The following is a 16,550-nucleotide window of genomic DNA, read 5'->3' as shown; positions in this document are numbered from 1 at the left end:
GTGACCTCTGTTATGGCTAGTTAATCTTAATAAACCATTATTAAGAGTCGTCAGCTGCTAATATACTGCTAATTTATAAATTAAATGTAAATTAAATAAATTAAATTACATCAAATGTATATTACATTACTGCTACTGCATAGAGGATACATGTTTTAGTGTATTACACAGAAGAATTTGTTTATGGATGTCAGTATAGTATTTTGCCATGTTTAGGAAGGCATAATATTACAAAACATCATATTAATATGATGTCACCTCTTAAGTAGTCCTTTATATACTACAAAACAATACATTATGTGTTGTAATAGATTGTACAATAATTAGATTTTTTTTAAATACACATGATTGAATTCTCCTTATTCTGGCAATTTATTCCACATGCGTACACCTCTTCCTGGCATAGTATTTCATATAACTCATTCATAAAGCATTCATAATGCAGGAACTACTTACATAAGCAGTAACACAGTAGGAGGTTGTTGGTGTGATGTCATGTACTGTGTGATGTATGCTAACAAGATTATATTTGGCCAAGGAACAAAGCTGATTGTTTCATCCAGTAAGTTCATTTTCCTAACCATTAAAAATGATGCTGACTTTAATGCAGAAATTATATGTCTATGTGGATATTGATTATTAAAATGATATCATACATTTATAATCCTACATATTTTGTAATATAACAAACAAACTAGCTTTCTGCAGTAAGAAACTTTACTTATTTAATCAAAAAAGTCCCAGTTATACTTAAAAACAAACAAACAAGCAAGCAAATAGATAAACATGTTCAGCCTGGAAAGAAACATGACTCCAATATTCAATAGATACAATACAAACTAAATGTATTATGGAGTATTAAATGTGGGGGGCTCAGAGTTATTCCTTTTAATTAATACATAGTTCCGTGTATATAGTGTCATATGCTAGATTTGAATCTTTATAGTGTAATTATATACTAGCGATGTGTCAATCTCAAATGTATGCTCTTGGTGAAAGAGAACTGATATAGAATATATCTTAAATATAACCATCTAAAACATACTTAAAACTTAAATATAACTGTCTAAATACACAAGTATATTACATATATACAATTTAACTGTAAGTGATTTGGACATAGTGACAAAATACTATTAAAGCAATCTTTGTAAAAATAAACACACAAACAAAAAAGAGATTGAGACCAAACTTGATTGACTTTGGTGAGTACTGTAGAAGCAGACAGGTTCTTGTTCAGTGTCCACTGTCTGTGTGAATGCTGGAAACAAGATAATTTTTGGAAAAGGCATCCAAGTAAATATCGGTGCACGTAAGTCATGATTTTGGGATGAACTTTATTCTCTGATGTTGCTCGAACATTCTAAGATGAATGTTAATCTTGTACTTTGTTCCATCAATGACCCCTTAATTTGACTTTAATTAAAAGCAAATACTAGGCACATGGATTAGTTGTCATTTGTTGATTGGACAGCAACAAATTAGTTCCTTCCCATCAGCAGTAATTACAAATGATCTTTTTGTTTTTGATTGTGTCTGAAATCAATATAGGGCCAAAAATTGTATAAGTTAAATAACCCAATGGGATTCGCAAAGGAGGTTAAATGAACTAAAAATATAATTGCAACATCACAATCTAGGGCCGGCTTGATGTGACGCTTTAAAATGTTTAGATAAGTTACAACATTTGAAGTATTTCTAAATTAGCTTTTTATTTTCATAGCAAAAAATAGAACAAATACATATTTACATTTAGACACAGGACAAGAATGAGGTTTATCTTTCTAGGTTTTTGTGTAGTGACTAATGTGTGTGTGAATGACGGAGTTAAGAAAATCTTTGGAAGAGGAGTAGAACTAACTGTTAAATTAAGTAAGTTTTGTATAATACTGTCTTTATAAGCCTACATTATAATTAAATTAGATGGGGACAAATGGCTAAAGAGTTGTAAAGAGTAAATTAAAACAGTTTAACAAATTAATGCTATAATGCTAATACAATCAGCTCAAGTAAGTTATCCAGTAGTTTACAAAACAATTCTTAGGTACTAGAAATGTTCCTATTCTAATTATACTTCTGAAATGTAGACAATGACATTGTCAGTCCTTAATAAGTATTATTTTAAATGCTTCTTAAAAATGACCTATGTTTTCACTTATGACTAAATATTTAGAAGTATATTTAGTAAGATTATGCTAATGTGTAGACTGTGGTGTTGATGTCATGTATCACACCCTAGCATAAATGTTAGTCCTGTAAGGTAACAGTATTAGTAGAGTCTCAGTGCTGTCTGATGACTAAATCAGGACATTTATTCCTCAAGCATACACCTCTTCCTGGCATAGTATTTCATATAACTCATTCATAAAGCATTCCTAAAGCATGTGTTACTTGCACAAGCAGTAACACAGTAGGAGGTTGTTGGTGTGATGTCATGTACTGTGTGATGAATGGTAACAAGATTATATTTGGCCAAGCAACAAAGCTGATTGTTTCATCCAGTAAGTTAATTTTCTTATCCTTTAAAAATGATACTGACTTGAATGCAGAAATTATACGTCTATGTGGATATTGATTATTAAAATGATATCATACATTTATAATCCTAAATATTTTGTAATATAACAAACAAAAAAAACTAGCTTTCTGCAGTAAGAAACTTTACTTATTTAATCAAATAAAAGTCCTGGTTATACTTTAAAAATAAACAAACAAGCAAACAAATAGATAAACATGTTTCTCTGAGTTGTCTTATAAACCAAGGTAGAGGTCTGCACTCCCGCGGTAATCCCGCGGGTCCCGCGGGACCCGACAGAATATCTTGCGGCGCGGGACAGAATTTAATTGTTATTGGCGGGAGCGGGAGTTGAATTAGTCCAGGCGATGCGGGAGCGGGACCACATATACATGTAGAAAAATCCCGCAAATTAATAGTCTAGAAAATTATAATAATAACAACGCAATGATTTCCATGCATAAGAAACAGGACGAAAACAACTAATCATTCAGTAAGTAAGCAATAAACTAATTCAAAATATTGGCTAAGCAACTGATCACGTGAACATGAAGTGTGCGTCATTTTGTCATTTTGATACAGAAATGGCAGAGACTGTAGACCAGGGGTCGGCAACCTTTGAGACACGGAGTGCCAACTTTAACATGTCCAGTCAATGAGTGTGCCACTATGGCGGCGAGTTTAAATTGTTGACCGAGGAGGGGGGGAGGTGTAAATCGACACAAAAAGTATTATATCGCGATCGATCGCCAAGTTTAAACGCCTCCGCCGTTCGCGCGAGGTGTCCGTGCGGAGTCGCGCGCTACGGTCACTCGCGAAAGTATAATCCATTAATATAATAATTTATATTAAAATATATATTTTTGCTGATGCTGGTCCAGCGTGTCGCGTGCCAGTGACTATGCCTCGGTGTGCCAATGGTGGCACGCGTGCCATAGGTTGCCGACCCCTGCTGTAGACGGTCAACCAGTTTCAGCTGTGGAAAATTCTATTAAAACAGGCGAATACACCACAATTACAACTACAGGAAAGTCTGATGTATGGAAGTCATATTCCATTGTAATTAATGGAGATGGAAATCGGCTTGTTGTGATACATGTCAGAAAGTGTTGGTGTACGTCACCTAACGGGATGTGTTTGGACTGTGATAAGAAATGGGACAGCGCGATCAATCGCTATAAATGCTGTTTTAATAAATACATAAGAAAATTTCAAGTACTAAATCTAATTAATTCAATTCATATTAGGATTGCGGGCGGGGGCGACAGAAATGTGTATGTGGTGGGCGGGTGCGGGATTAAAACAAGCGATTTTTTGGCCGGTGCGGGCGGGAGCGGGATTAAAACAAGCAGGTGCGGGCGGGAGCGGGATTAAAACAAGCGGGAGCGGGCGGGAGCGGGATTAAAAAAGCAGTCCCGCGCAGACCTCTAAACCAAGGCAGCTGGAGTTTTGCATAATCTTGAAGACTATAGCAAGTCCAGTCAGTAATTAATAGCTCATCAGTAATTCAAGGACCTGCATGATTACAATTCCTCACAGATACATGGCATAGATGTTTGTGTGCTAATAACAACCAAATGACATTTGTAAACAACCAAATGTTTGAGAGAGCAACAACGCTAACTGCTAGGCCCAGTTAGAGACAGAAGTTGTGTTTATGTTAGAGTGTTTGTTAGTGTGTGAACAATATCAAGTTTATCTTTGGAACTGGAATAACACTGACAGTTCAGCCTGGTAAGAAACATGACTCCAATATTTAATCAGAGATACAATACAAAATAAATGTATTATGGAGTATTAAATGTGAGGGGCTCAGAGTTATTCCTTTTAATTAATACATAGTTCCATGTATATAGTGTTATATGCTATAATTGAATGTCTATAATGTAATAATATACTAGCGATGTGTCAGTCTCAAATGTATGCCCTTGGTGAAAAAGAACGGATATAGAATATATCTTAAATATCACTGTCTAAAACATACTTAAACCTTAAACTTGTGTTTTTAGACAGTTATATTTGGAGGAAGGGTTCCCTTTTGAGTCTTGGTCCTCCCAAGGTTTCTTCCTATTCCCCACTATCTAGGGAGTTTTTCTTTGCCACTTTCGCCTTTGGCTTGCTCATTAGGGATTTGGACCCATAGTATTGTTAACCTTGTGAAACCTGTAAAGCGCTTTGTGACAACATATGTTGTGAAAAGTGCTATACAAATATATTTGATTTGATATTTACCACATCTACTTTATATAATTTAACTAAGTGATTTGGACATAGTGACAAAATCCTATTAAAGGGATCTTTGTAAAAACAAACAAAAACGAGATTGAGACCAAACTTGATTGACTTTGGCGAGTACTGTAGAAGCAGACAGGTTCTTGTTCAGTGTCCACTGTCTGTGTGAATACTGGATTCAAGATCATTTTTGGAAGAGGCATCCAAGTAAATATTGGTGCACGTAAGTCATGATTTTGGGATGAACTTTATTCTCTGATGTTGCTCGAACATCTTAAGATGAATGTTAATCTTGTATTTTGTACCATCAATGACCCCTTAATTTGACTTTAATTAAAAGCAAATATTAGGCACATGGTTTAGTTGTCATTTGTTGATTGGACAGCAACAAATTAGTTCCTTCCCATCAGCAATGATTACAAATTATCTTTTTGTTTTTGATTGTGTCTGAAATCAAAAAATGTTTAGATAAGTTACAACATTTGAAGTATTTCTAAATTAGCTTTTTATTTTCTTAGCAAAATTCAAACAAATACATATATACATTCAGACACAGGACAAGAATGAGGTTTATCTTTCTAGGTTTTTGTGTAGTGACTAATGAGTGTGTGAATGATGGATTTAAGATAATATTTGGAAGAGGAGTAGAACTAACTGTTAAATCAAGTAAGTTTTGTATAAAACTGTCTTTATAAGCCTACATTATAATTAAATTAGATGGGGACAAATGGCTAAAGGGTTGTAAAAAGTAAATTAACACAGTTTAATGAATTAATGCTATAATGCTGCTACAATCAGCTCAAGTAAGTTACCCAGTAGTTTACAAAACAATTCTTATGTACTAGAAATGTTCCTATTCTAAACATACTTCTGAAATGTATACAATGACATTGTCAGTTCTTAATAAGCATAATTTTAAATACTTCTTTAAAATGACCCATATGTTTTCACTTATGACTAAACATTTAGAAATATATTTAGTAAGATTGTGCTAATGTGTAAACTGTGGTGTTGATGTCATGTATCACACCCTAGCATAAATGTTAAATGTTAGTCCTGTAAGGTAGCAGTATTAGTAGAGTCTTAGTGCTGTTTGATGTCTAAATCAGGACATTTATTCCACAAGCATACACCTATTCCTGGCATAGTATTTCATATAAGTCATTCATAAAGCATTCATAAAGCAGGCGTTACTTGCATAAGCAGTAACACAGTAGGAGGTTGTTGGTGTGATGTCATGTACTGTGTGATGAATGGTAACAAGATTATATTTGGCCAAGGAACAAAGCTGATTGTTTCATCCAGTAAGTTCATTTTCCTAACCATTAAAAATGATGCTGACTTTAATGCAGAAATTATATGCCTATGTGGATATTGATTAATAAAATGATATCATAAATTTATAATCCTAAATATTTTGTAATATAACAAACAAACAAAACTAGCTTTCTGCATTAAGAAACGTTACTTATTTAATCAAATAAAAGTCCCAGTTATACTTAAAAATTAACGTGTTTCTCTGAGTTGTCTCATAAACCAAGGCAGCTGGGGTTGTTGCATAATCTCGAAGACAATAGCAAGTCCAGTCAGTAATTAATAGCTCATCGGTAATTCAAGGACCTGAATGATTACAATTCCTCACAGATGCTTGGCATAGATGTTTGTGTGCTAATTACAACCAAATGACATCAATGACATTTGTAAACAACCAAATGTTTGGGAGGAACAACACTAACTGCTAGGCCCAGTTAGAGACAGAAGCTGTGTTTATGTTAGAGTGTTTGTTAGTGTGTGAATAATAACAAGCTTATCTTTGGAACTGGAATAACACTGACAGTTCAGCCTGGTAAGAAACATGACTCCAATATTTATTCAGAAATACAATACAAACTAAATGTATTATGGAGTATTAAATGTGGGGGGGCTCAGAGTTATTCCTTTTTATTAATACATAGTTCCGTGTATATAGTGTTATATGCTATATTTGAATCTCTATAGTGTAATAATATACTAGTGATGTGTCAATCTCAAAGGACAAAATGTATGCCCTTGTTGAAAGAGAACGGATATAGAACTGTCTATAAACATAAGTATAACACATATATACAATGTAAGTGATTTGGACATAGTGACAAAATCCTATTAAAGTGATCTTTGTAAAAACAAACAAAAAAGAGATTGAGACCAAACTTGATTGACTTTGGCGAGTACTGTAGAAGCAGACAGGTTCTTGTTCAGTGTCCACTGTCTGTGTGAATGCTGGAAACAAGATCATTTTTGGAAGAGGCATCCAAGTAAATATTGGTGCACGTAAGTCATGATTTTTGGATGAACTTTATTCTCTGATGTTGCTCGAACATCTTAAGATGAATGTTAATCTTGTACTTTGTTCCATCAATGACCCCTTAATTTGACTTTAATTAAAAGCAAATATTGGACAGCAACAAATTAGTTCCTTCCCATCAGCAATGATTACAAATGATCTTTTTGTTTTTGATTGTGTCTGAAATCAATATAGGGTCAAAATTGTATAAGTTAAATAACCCAACGGGACTCACAGAGGAGGTTAAATGAACTAAAAATATAATTGCAACAACACAATCTTGGGCCGGCTGGATGTGACGCTTTAAAATGTTTAGATAAGTTACAACATTTGAAGTATTTCAAATTAGCTTTTTATTTTCATAGCAAATATTAGAACAAACACATCTATACATTCAGACACAGGACAAGAATGAGGTTTATCTTTATAGGTTTTTGTGTAGTGACTAATGAGTGTGTGAATGATGGATTGAAGATAATATTTGGAAGAGGAGTAGAACTAACTGTTAAATCAAGTAAGTTTTGTATAATACTGTCTTTATAAGCCTACATTATAATTAAATTAGATGGGGACAAATGGCTAAAGAGTTTTAAATAGTAAATTAAAACAGTTTAACAAATTAATTCTATAATGCTAATACAATCAGCTCAAGTAAGTTATCCAGTAGTTTACAAAACAATTCTTAGGTACTAGAAATGTTCCTATTCTAATTATACTTCTGAAATGTAGACAATGACATTGTTAGTTCTTAATAAGCATTTTCACTTATGACTAAACATTTAGAAGTATTGTGCTAATGTGTAGACTGTGGTGTTGATGTCATGTATCACACGCTAGCATAATGATAAGTGTTAGTCCTGTAGTGTAGCAATATTAGTAGAGTCTCAGTGCTGTTTGATGTCTAAATCAAGACATTTATTCCACAAGCATACACCTATTCCTGGCGTAGTATTTCATATAAGTCATTCATAAAGCATTCATAAAGCAGGCGTTACTTGCATAAGCAGTAACACAGTAGGAGGTTGTTGGTGTGATGTCATGTACTGTGTGATGTATGGTAACAAGATTATATTTGGCCAAGGAACAAAGCTGATAGTTTCATCCAGTAAGTTCATTTTTCTAACCATTAAATATTATACTGACTTTAATGCAGAAATTATATGTCTATTATTAAAATAATATCCTAAATATATAATCCTAAATATTTAGTAATTCCACCACCAAAACAAACAAACAAAACTAGGTTTCTGCATTATGAAACTTATTTAATCAAATAAAAGTCCTGGTTATACTTTTAAAATAAACATACAAACAAGCAAATAGATAAACATGTTTCTCTGAGTTGTCTTATAAACCAAGGCAGCTGGAGTTGTTGCATAATTTCGAAGACTATAGCAAGTCCAGTCAGTAATGAATAGCTCATCGGTAATTCAAGGACCTGCATGATTACAATTCCTCACAGATACTTGGCATAGATGTTTGTGTGCTAATAACAACCAAATGACATCAATGACATTTGTAAACAACCAAATGTTTGGGAGGAACAACACTAACTGCTAGGCCCAGTTAGAGACAGAAGCTGTGTTTATGTTAGAGTGTTTGTTAGTGTGTGAATAATAACAAGCTTATCTTTGGAACTGGAATAACACTGACAGTTCAGCCTGGTAAGAAACATGACTCCAATATTTATTCAGAAATACAGAAGTAAATGTATTATGGAGTATTAAATGTGGGGGGGGGCTCAGATTTATTCCTTTTAATACGTAGTTTTGTGTATATAGTGTTATATGCTATATTTGAATCTCTATAGTGTAAATAATATACTAGCGATGTGTCAGTCTCAAATGTATGCCCTTGGTGAAAGACAACGGATATAGAATATATCTTAACTATATTAAGTTAACTGTCTAAAAATATAAGTATAACACATATATACAATTTATCTGTAAGTGATTTGGACATAATGACAAAATCCTATTAAAGTGATCTTTGTAAAAACAAACAAACAAACAAAAACGAGATTGAGACCAAACTTGATTGACTTTGGTGAGTACTGTAGAAGCGTTGTGTCCACTGTCTGTGTGAATGCTGCAAACAAGATCATTTTTGGAAGAGGCATGCAAGTAAATATTGGTGCATGTAAGTCATGATTTTGGGATGAATTTTATTCTCTGATGTTGCTCGAACATTCTAAGATGAATGTTAATCTTGTACTTTGTACCATCAATGACCCCTTAATTTGACTTTGATTAAAAACAAATATTAGGCACATGGTTTAGTTGTCATTTGTTGATTGGACAGCAACAAATTAGTTCCTTCCCATCAGCAATGATTACAAATTATCTTTTTGTTTTTGATTGTGTCTGAAATCAATGTTATCCAGTAGTTTACAAAACAATTCTTAGGTACTAGAATAAGCACATACAATTTTAAATATTTGAAAACAACAAAATATATTGTCATGATTGTCCTTCATGGGTAAAATAAATATAATCAGTTTCAATATGAATCTCAAACTTGTATGAAAATAGCAAATTAGCCATTTTATGAAACAAGATAATATTAAAATGAAATCTAATTTTAAATCATAAGATTATAAGTGCAATTGAGTGTAAAGGTAATGCTAAACAGATTGTATCATGCTTTGTAAAATTAATTTCTGCTTTTGCTTTTACTTCAAATAAATAGTATTTAAGTATAGTATTTAAGATATTTATTTGGTCAGTACTTTGTACATTTTCTGGCAATGTATATGCTTTATACATCTGAAAAGGTGGTGTTTTTGCTATATAGTTAAGGACAGTTGGGCTTTTAATTCAAACAAATAGGATTTTGGAGTTTCAGACTCAAACAGATGCTATCAAATGCTAGTCTAGGTTATACTGTATTAAATATATTTTTACTTGTATATTTGATGTACTTTAAAAAATCTTCTGAAGGTTTGTTGCGGTCTTTTGAAGTTTGCTACTTAAGCTTTTGTACAAAATCAAACATGGGCCGATCTTCAAAGCAATAATCCTTAATAAAAATACCTTTAAATAATATGGCTGATTGAAACCTAACATTCATACTTTTCCATCATCCCTTGAGTTATGGATCACAGCTTCTAAATTCTCGTGTGCTTTCAGGTTGTTGCACACAAAAGCTACTTGAAAAGCTACTTCAATGTTGGAGTATTTGTGTTGAAATCTAAGTGTGTGGGACTACAAGTGTAAGAGTAATTTGTTTTGATGTCATTATAATAGCAAATGGCTGCATTTACAAATGACTACAGATTTAGATAACATTTGAAGATATGAAATATATCCCCCCAAAATATCTATCTATATCTGACATTATTAAAATGAGTTTACATCAATCTGCATTAGAAGCTCAGGAGAGCATATCTAATGTCACCAGTGCAATATTTTATACATTAGACATGCTATCAAATACAGGTGTATTTCATGAATGAACCATTTAACCATCAGTAAATGATAAACACTTAATAAGCATCTCACTAGGGATTGTTATTATCATTTATGTTTTAACATAAATCTATTATGCATGCATTTTGTAGTAAAATTGGTTTGTAATATAAAACATTGAAATAGGAACAATATCTAACATTTACAAATAAAGCAGCAGATCTGTGTATTTGTAGTATATAAACTTACTGTGTGGATGACTACAATAAGATTTTGTTTGGATCTGGTATAAGAATGGTCATCAAGAAAAGTAAGTAGAATACAATATAATACAACACAAAAATCTATAATATGTATAACGTTTTATGTATAACACCAATTAATTTGACAAAATTACTGACGTAAAGTTAAAAAGGTGAGGGACAACCAGAAAAGCCCATTAGTTTGATCAGTAATGGTGTAATACACAATGCTGTCATCCTTTTTTTTAATAATCATTGGATTAACATGAGAAAGGGAAGACTGTATCAACAAGGCGGGGGTGCAGGGGAAATCTGTAGAATCAATTGTACATCTCTTAGTACACATTCACATGACTGCTAATTAGAAAGTAAAACCACTTTGAATCACATTTAAATCACACGATTAGTTACATTTTAAGTGTGTATGAATCTTAAATCATACTTAAAACACACTATGTTCACACCACAATAATCAGGCTTATAAACTTAAAACACACTATGTTCACACCACGATAATCAGGCTTATATTTCTACTGTGACAAAATATTTATGATGAAAAATACAACAATCTTTACTTAGAGATGAATATCAAAATCATGTTCGTAGTATTCATTATTTGAGGAAGGGGTGTTATTCACTGATTTAAATATAACAGTTTTACTAATTTCATAGTTAGAATTACAACTAACAATACCACAGTCTTAATTTTTTTATGATGAGATCAGTTGCTGTGTGAATCAAGATCAATTCAAAATTATATTTGGGAATGGTACACAATTCACTATCTCATCAAGTAAGTTAACATTTATTTATTAAAACACCACTTAATTATTTATTATTTATTTACATTTAATATAACATTTGATTTTACAATGTTTTTAAAGAAAAGTACAACAAATGTAAAAAAATATTACTGCTTAATTAAATCAGTAGTAGCAGCTGTAATTTGTTATTGTAAAAGCAGTAACTGAAATGTGATAAAAAACAAAATTATTAATCATTTAAGCAGAAGACATTGTAAATTACCTGACAGGTGCACAAAAAGGTTATAGTTCAGAGTCTTAGCATAGTGTAGCTAACCTGTGATGTTAAAGTGTTACTCGTGTTACTATGAATCGAGACACCAAGTTGTAAATTGACCAAGTCAATTGTACCAAGTCATTAGCCATTTACGTAAATTACGTAAATATTTGAAAAGAAACTGATTAAAAAGATTGACTAACTGACAGATTTGATGATGTCAAAGCACTGTATGTGGAACTCCATGAAACACTTCCACATACAATCCATACAGAATACATGTTAAAAGCTAAATAAAAAAACTTAGATCAAACTAAATAGCTAAAATAAATATGCTATAAAAAAAACGTGATAAAGGCAGTGTCTTCTTGAATTGATGCATCGTTCACCATTTGCTTGCAGTTGTTGACGTTACCCATTCCACCACCATTCCACCACCAACATTTCAACCCCTTCTCTTCTTTATTATGTAAAGCTTTATTTTAAACATTTTAGCATCTATATATATATGCATTGTACCACATACTTCATCCTTTTACATAGCTTTCTATATATATTTGAGATAGCCTGATCATATACACAATAGCTGTGTGGTAAACACAAGTAACTTTGGTACAGATGCAAGGTTTGATTGATGGCAGAAGCAAGTTTGAACAACCAATAACAGACTGGTGAAAAGTTATATCTGTGAGAGGAGACACTATGGCTCACTCAAAGCAGAGAGGCATCATGGGTAAAAAACGAACCAGGAAGTGCCTTAGTTGTGTTTGGGGAGATATTCATATACTCTATGTAAATAAATGGTGCATGAGAAATATAGTATGGCAACTGGGTACATCTTTGAAAACTGCTCTCTAACTTTTGTGGACTTTCTTAGTTCCTTTCCAAAACTTAAATACTGTAAAAAACTGACATTGAAATTCATAACAAGCACACAAACAGAAGAACATGTACCACCTCATGTCTTTATATGCTAGGATATTTTAGTTTTATCATATTTTTGCATAAATGTGACCTTGCTATACTGCTGCAGCAACCTCTTTTCATTTCCATCTTGGTCAACTAATATGATCTTGGCAACAGAGTTAATGATCAAATTTAATGAGCACTATTTGTTAAAAGGGTCCGATATGAGCGGAAACAAGGCCTTGGACAGAAACATGGTTTATTCATGTCTAAATTTTTATTGATAATGATCACAGTTATGGAGTTCAACTAATCTGATATTGATTCTCCTTTAATTGCTATAAAACCACATAAAGTGCCAATTATTGTCTTGTGGTTGCTGTGTATAAAATCTGACAGTGTGTTCATAAGAATCAAGATATGTGGTGATTTATGACCATTTCAAATATAAGTGCCAAACTCTGTATTTGCAATTTTTAGATATAGGTTACTCTGGGTTACAGTACATTTATGTTTGCGTTTGTGTACATGTCATGTTTGCAGTAAGAGTTATTACTAACATGGTTAAGACGGCTCAGTTCTGACTAGAACATTGTCCCATTTTAATCACTCACTCTTGATTCTAAACCTACATGATTGACCTTAATGTTTATTTACATGTTTTGTTCCAAGGGCAATATGTCTCTTTTCTGTGATGTTATTTGCATACATCGCTTCCCTCCTGTTTGCAACAGACTAAAAATGTTTCTTCTGTCTTTGTGTGTTTGCAGGAGAAAAAATAGAGCCAGCTCACTATACAGTTAGAAATGAGAATGTTGAGGCCTGCCTGACGACTAACTTGGCTGCACCCAATAGCACCGACGACTACTTGAAAGACGCAGTGCGGTTCAGCGGCGAGTCCTTCTACAGTAGCCTTTCACTGAATAAAATGTGTGATGAAACAGGTGAGCATTTATCTACAATCATCTAATCATACAACTGTAAAATTAGACATTTGAACTAATGGACAGAGGGGACATTTAACTCTCAGAACTGTAATGACTGGATTTTCGTGGTGCTGAAACTAAAGACGTACACAACCTGTTGAAAACCTTCAAACGCTGAACTGCATTGCTTTAATGATTTTTATTTTATTTTCATTTTTGCAGCTAAATCCTGTAACAGTGGAGAAGAATTTTACCAAAGTAAGTGAATTAATCCTCTGTAGATTTTCTGTAGTTTTTATATACTCTATATTTTGAAGAATAAAAACCTATTCTTTGTATTTTTATTCCTTAATTTTAAGGTATGCATTAAATTTACAGAGTTTGCTGTTTCTCTTCTGTAGGTGAAAAGACCAATTTCTTGACATTAAGCATCTATTGGCTGAGGGTTCTCTTTGTGAAGACCATTGTGTTTAATGTCCTGATGACGCTTAAAGTGTGGATAAGCTAGAGTGATTCAAAACAGTCGGTAAGTGTTGTTGAAAAGTCTACATTAAGGTCTAATTGTTAACGTTCATTTACTAAGATGCAGTATGAGATTCGTCTTACACTGGGTAGACACTCGTAATCAGTGAAAATACAGCCAGCAGAAGGAGCATCTAGTTTGGCAGTAGAAGATGCTTCAATAGGGCTGAAATCATTTTACGAACAGGCTTTCTAACATGCATTTAGACTCAGCAGGAAAGAACTGTATGTAAGATATGTTTTTGAGTAGGTACAAAGGCATTGAACTGAGTAACTGAATGTTTACTGGATGGAATTGATTATGACTCAGGCAAGTTGAGCATAATCAGAATTAAAAAGCAGCCATTGCCATTGAACTCAGTGGTTTTTCAGCAATGCCCCATAACCTGAGTACACATATTACACCAGAACAGCCCTCACGGGGCAGGTCGAGCCCTGCCCAGGGGTATCACTTACAGCTCAACATGGCTGTACTTAGACTTATTTGTCACTATCTGGACAAATCACTGAATGTCTATCAGAGGAACTTCACTGAACAGCTCCAGGAACGACTATGTTTCATAGTTTTTTCATAGTTTTTGCAGTGTTGTGCTCCCAGTTGCATTATAACATTATAATTATAACATACATTATAACAGAGCAGTTAATTTCTTAGACTTAATTTCTTAGATGTCTTAATTTCTTGAACTCGTGAGGTACAGAGTGACATAGCGATAGTGGTGTTCAACATTCAATTTTGAGATCCAGTTTTGATTTGCAAAAGCATGACTTTTAATGGTATTTTGTTCATCCTGTTTTTCAGTTTTGGTTATGTGTGGTGTATGTGTAAAGTAAATGAAGACTAATTTAGTATAAAACTATATAATATCTAAAAAAAATTTATCTGTTAATTTTTTTCAGATCTTTTAAAGATGACAAAATACCATCTGGGCAGTTTGGAAAATGATGTCTAAAGGTGGAGGACGGATGTGCTCTGTATTACAAGATAAATCATTTATAACAATGTTAAGATCATATACACATTATTCTGTATATTTGTTTTATTTTTTGTTTCAGCTGTTATAAAACAGATCTTATTTGTTAAGAGCAAGCGGACTTCCCTCTCTTTTGAATGTGACTGTTTTTGCATATATGATTGAATAGGCTTTGTCACACAGTTGCACTGTTGTAGTGTAGGTCAGTGAGGCGTGTGTGTAAACCTTTGGCATATACAGCATTTTGTTTTACTTTTTTTTTGCAAGTTCACTTGTATTCTTGTTTCTGACATTTTCTAATTGTTTGTTGTCTTTCTGTGTATAAATATCTACCCAGAATATATATGTATGTATATATATGAATGTCTTTTTAATGTACAATTAATTATGAATTTAGATGTCTTTATGCAATCAAAACAGGAAATAAATCTATAAATCAAAAGATATATTTTTCTGCAACTTATTCAAACATCAAAACCCTCATTTGTGCTTTATGAATAACTAATGTGTTTTTGAGGTTCAAAACTAGTCCTCTGTTTTACTTCAGAAATAGAATCTTTCCAAATCAACCATGCGACATGTAAAAATGATCATTATAGAAATGTAGAAGTTAAGACAACGTGACAAACACCACATGCAGCACAAACACACACAGACGTCAGCATATAACACTAACGAGATGGCAGACGTGGGACAAACACTGACAAATGCACACACAAAAAACCCACACAAACTTATATGCAGAAACATCAGTCTGAATGTTACACATCAGGAGATATATATACATTTATATATAAAATAGTATGATACACACACACACACACACACACACATATATACATATATAGTAAAATTAATATACTATTTACACTTCTCTGTTTCACATTGTACACTATAAATACCAGTGGCATTTAACTTGCAAAACACTAGGTAATGACATTGACTCCTGTAGTTTAGTAGTTGTCTGACTCAATGGTGTCTTGAATTCTGGCCTGTCCGTACTATTACCTAGGAGGAATTCTGTGATCAGATGCAAATCACTTTGTAAGTCGCTCTGGATAAAAGCGTCTGCTAAATGCCGTAAATGTAAACTTATTTTATCAGCTTTTGGTGGTGGCACTGCTCACACCAGCCAGTGTGAACAGGAACTACGGGGCTAGCCTACAACACAACTGCCCAAAACATTTCATTTATTAAATCTAAAATGCATGAGTGATAAAAAGTGACATAAAAATAAAAGAAAAAAGTAAACTGCTTTAAAAGGTAGTACTATTATTTGTGGTCAAAAGCCTTCATAAGCTTTGTGACCTAATCCAGTATGTGGAAGACTAATCCTAGTGTAATAAACTGCTGGATTAGCTGGTCTGTTAGTGAGGATGAGATTATTATTAATCATTATGATTAGTCTGTGAGCTCAAACAACAAGGTCTAAAAGGTCTGGATAACCTTTCTCCAACTGGGGGGGGGGGGGGGGGGGGGTTAG

At 33.1% G+C, this 16,550-nt stretch overlaps 1 protein-coding gene across 1 annotated transcript in view; it reads left to right on the top strand.

The window, feature by feature from the left end:
- The window catches only part of LOC143475121 (M1-specific T cell receptor alpha chain-like), a 45,697-nt gene extending 30,184 nt beyond the window's left edge, over positions 1 to 15,513 (top strand). The window contains exons 3-6 of the mRNA XM_076972864.1: positions 13,416 to 13,589; positions 13,794 to 13,829; positions 13,973 to 14,097; positions 14,994 to 15,513. Of these exons, the coding sequence (XP_076828979.1) occupies positions 13,416 to 13,589; positions 13,794 to 13,829; positions 13,973 to 14,079 (317 nt within the window). The 3' untranslated portion in view covers positions 14,080 to 14,097; positions 14,994 to 15,513. The remainder of the gene's footprint in view (positions 1 to 13,415; positions 13,590 to 13,793; positions 13,830 to 13,972; positions 14,098 to 14,993) is intronic.
- The last annotated feature ends 1,037 nt before the right edge of the window (positions 15,514 to 16,550 follow it).

Source organism: Brachyhypopomus gauderio, chromosome 14, assembly GCF_052324685.1.
Source record: "Brachyhypopomus gauderio isolate BG-103 chromosome 14, BGAUD_0.2, whole genome shotgun sequence".
In the NCBI taxonomy this organism is placed as follows: Eukaryota; Metazoa; Chordata; class Actinopteri; order Gymnotiformes; family Hypopomidae; genus Brachyhypopomus; species Brachyhypopomus gauderio.
This window is presented reverse-complemented; position numbering and strand designations above follow the sequence as displayed.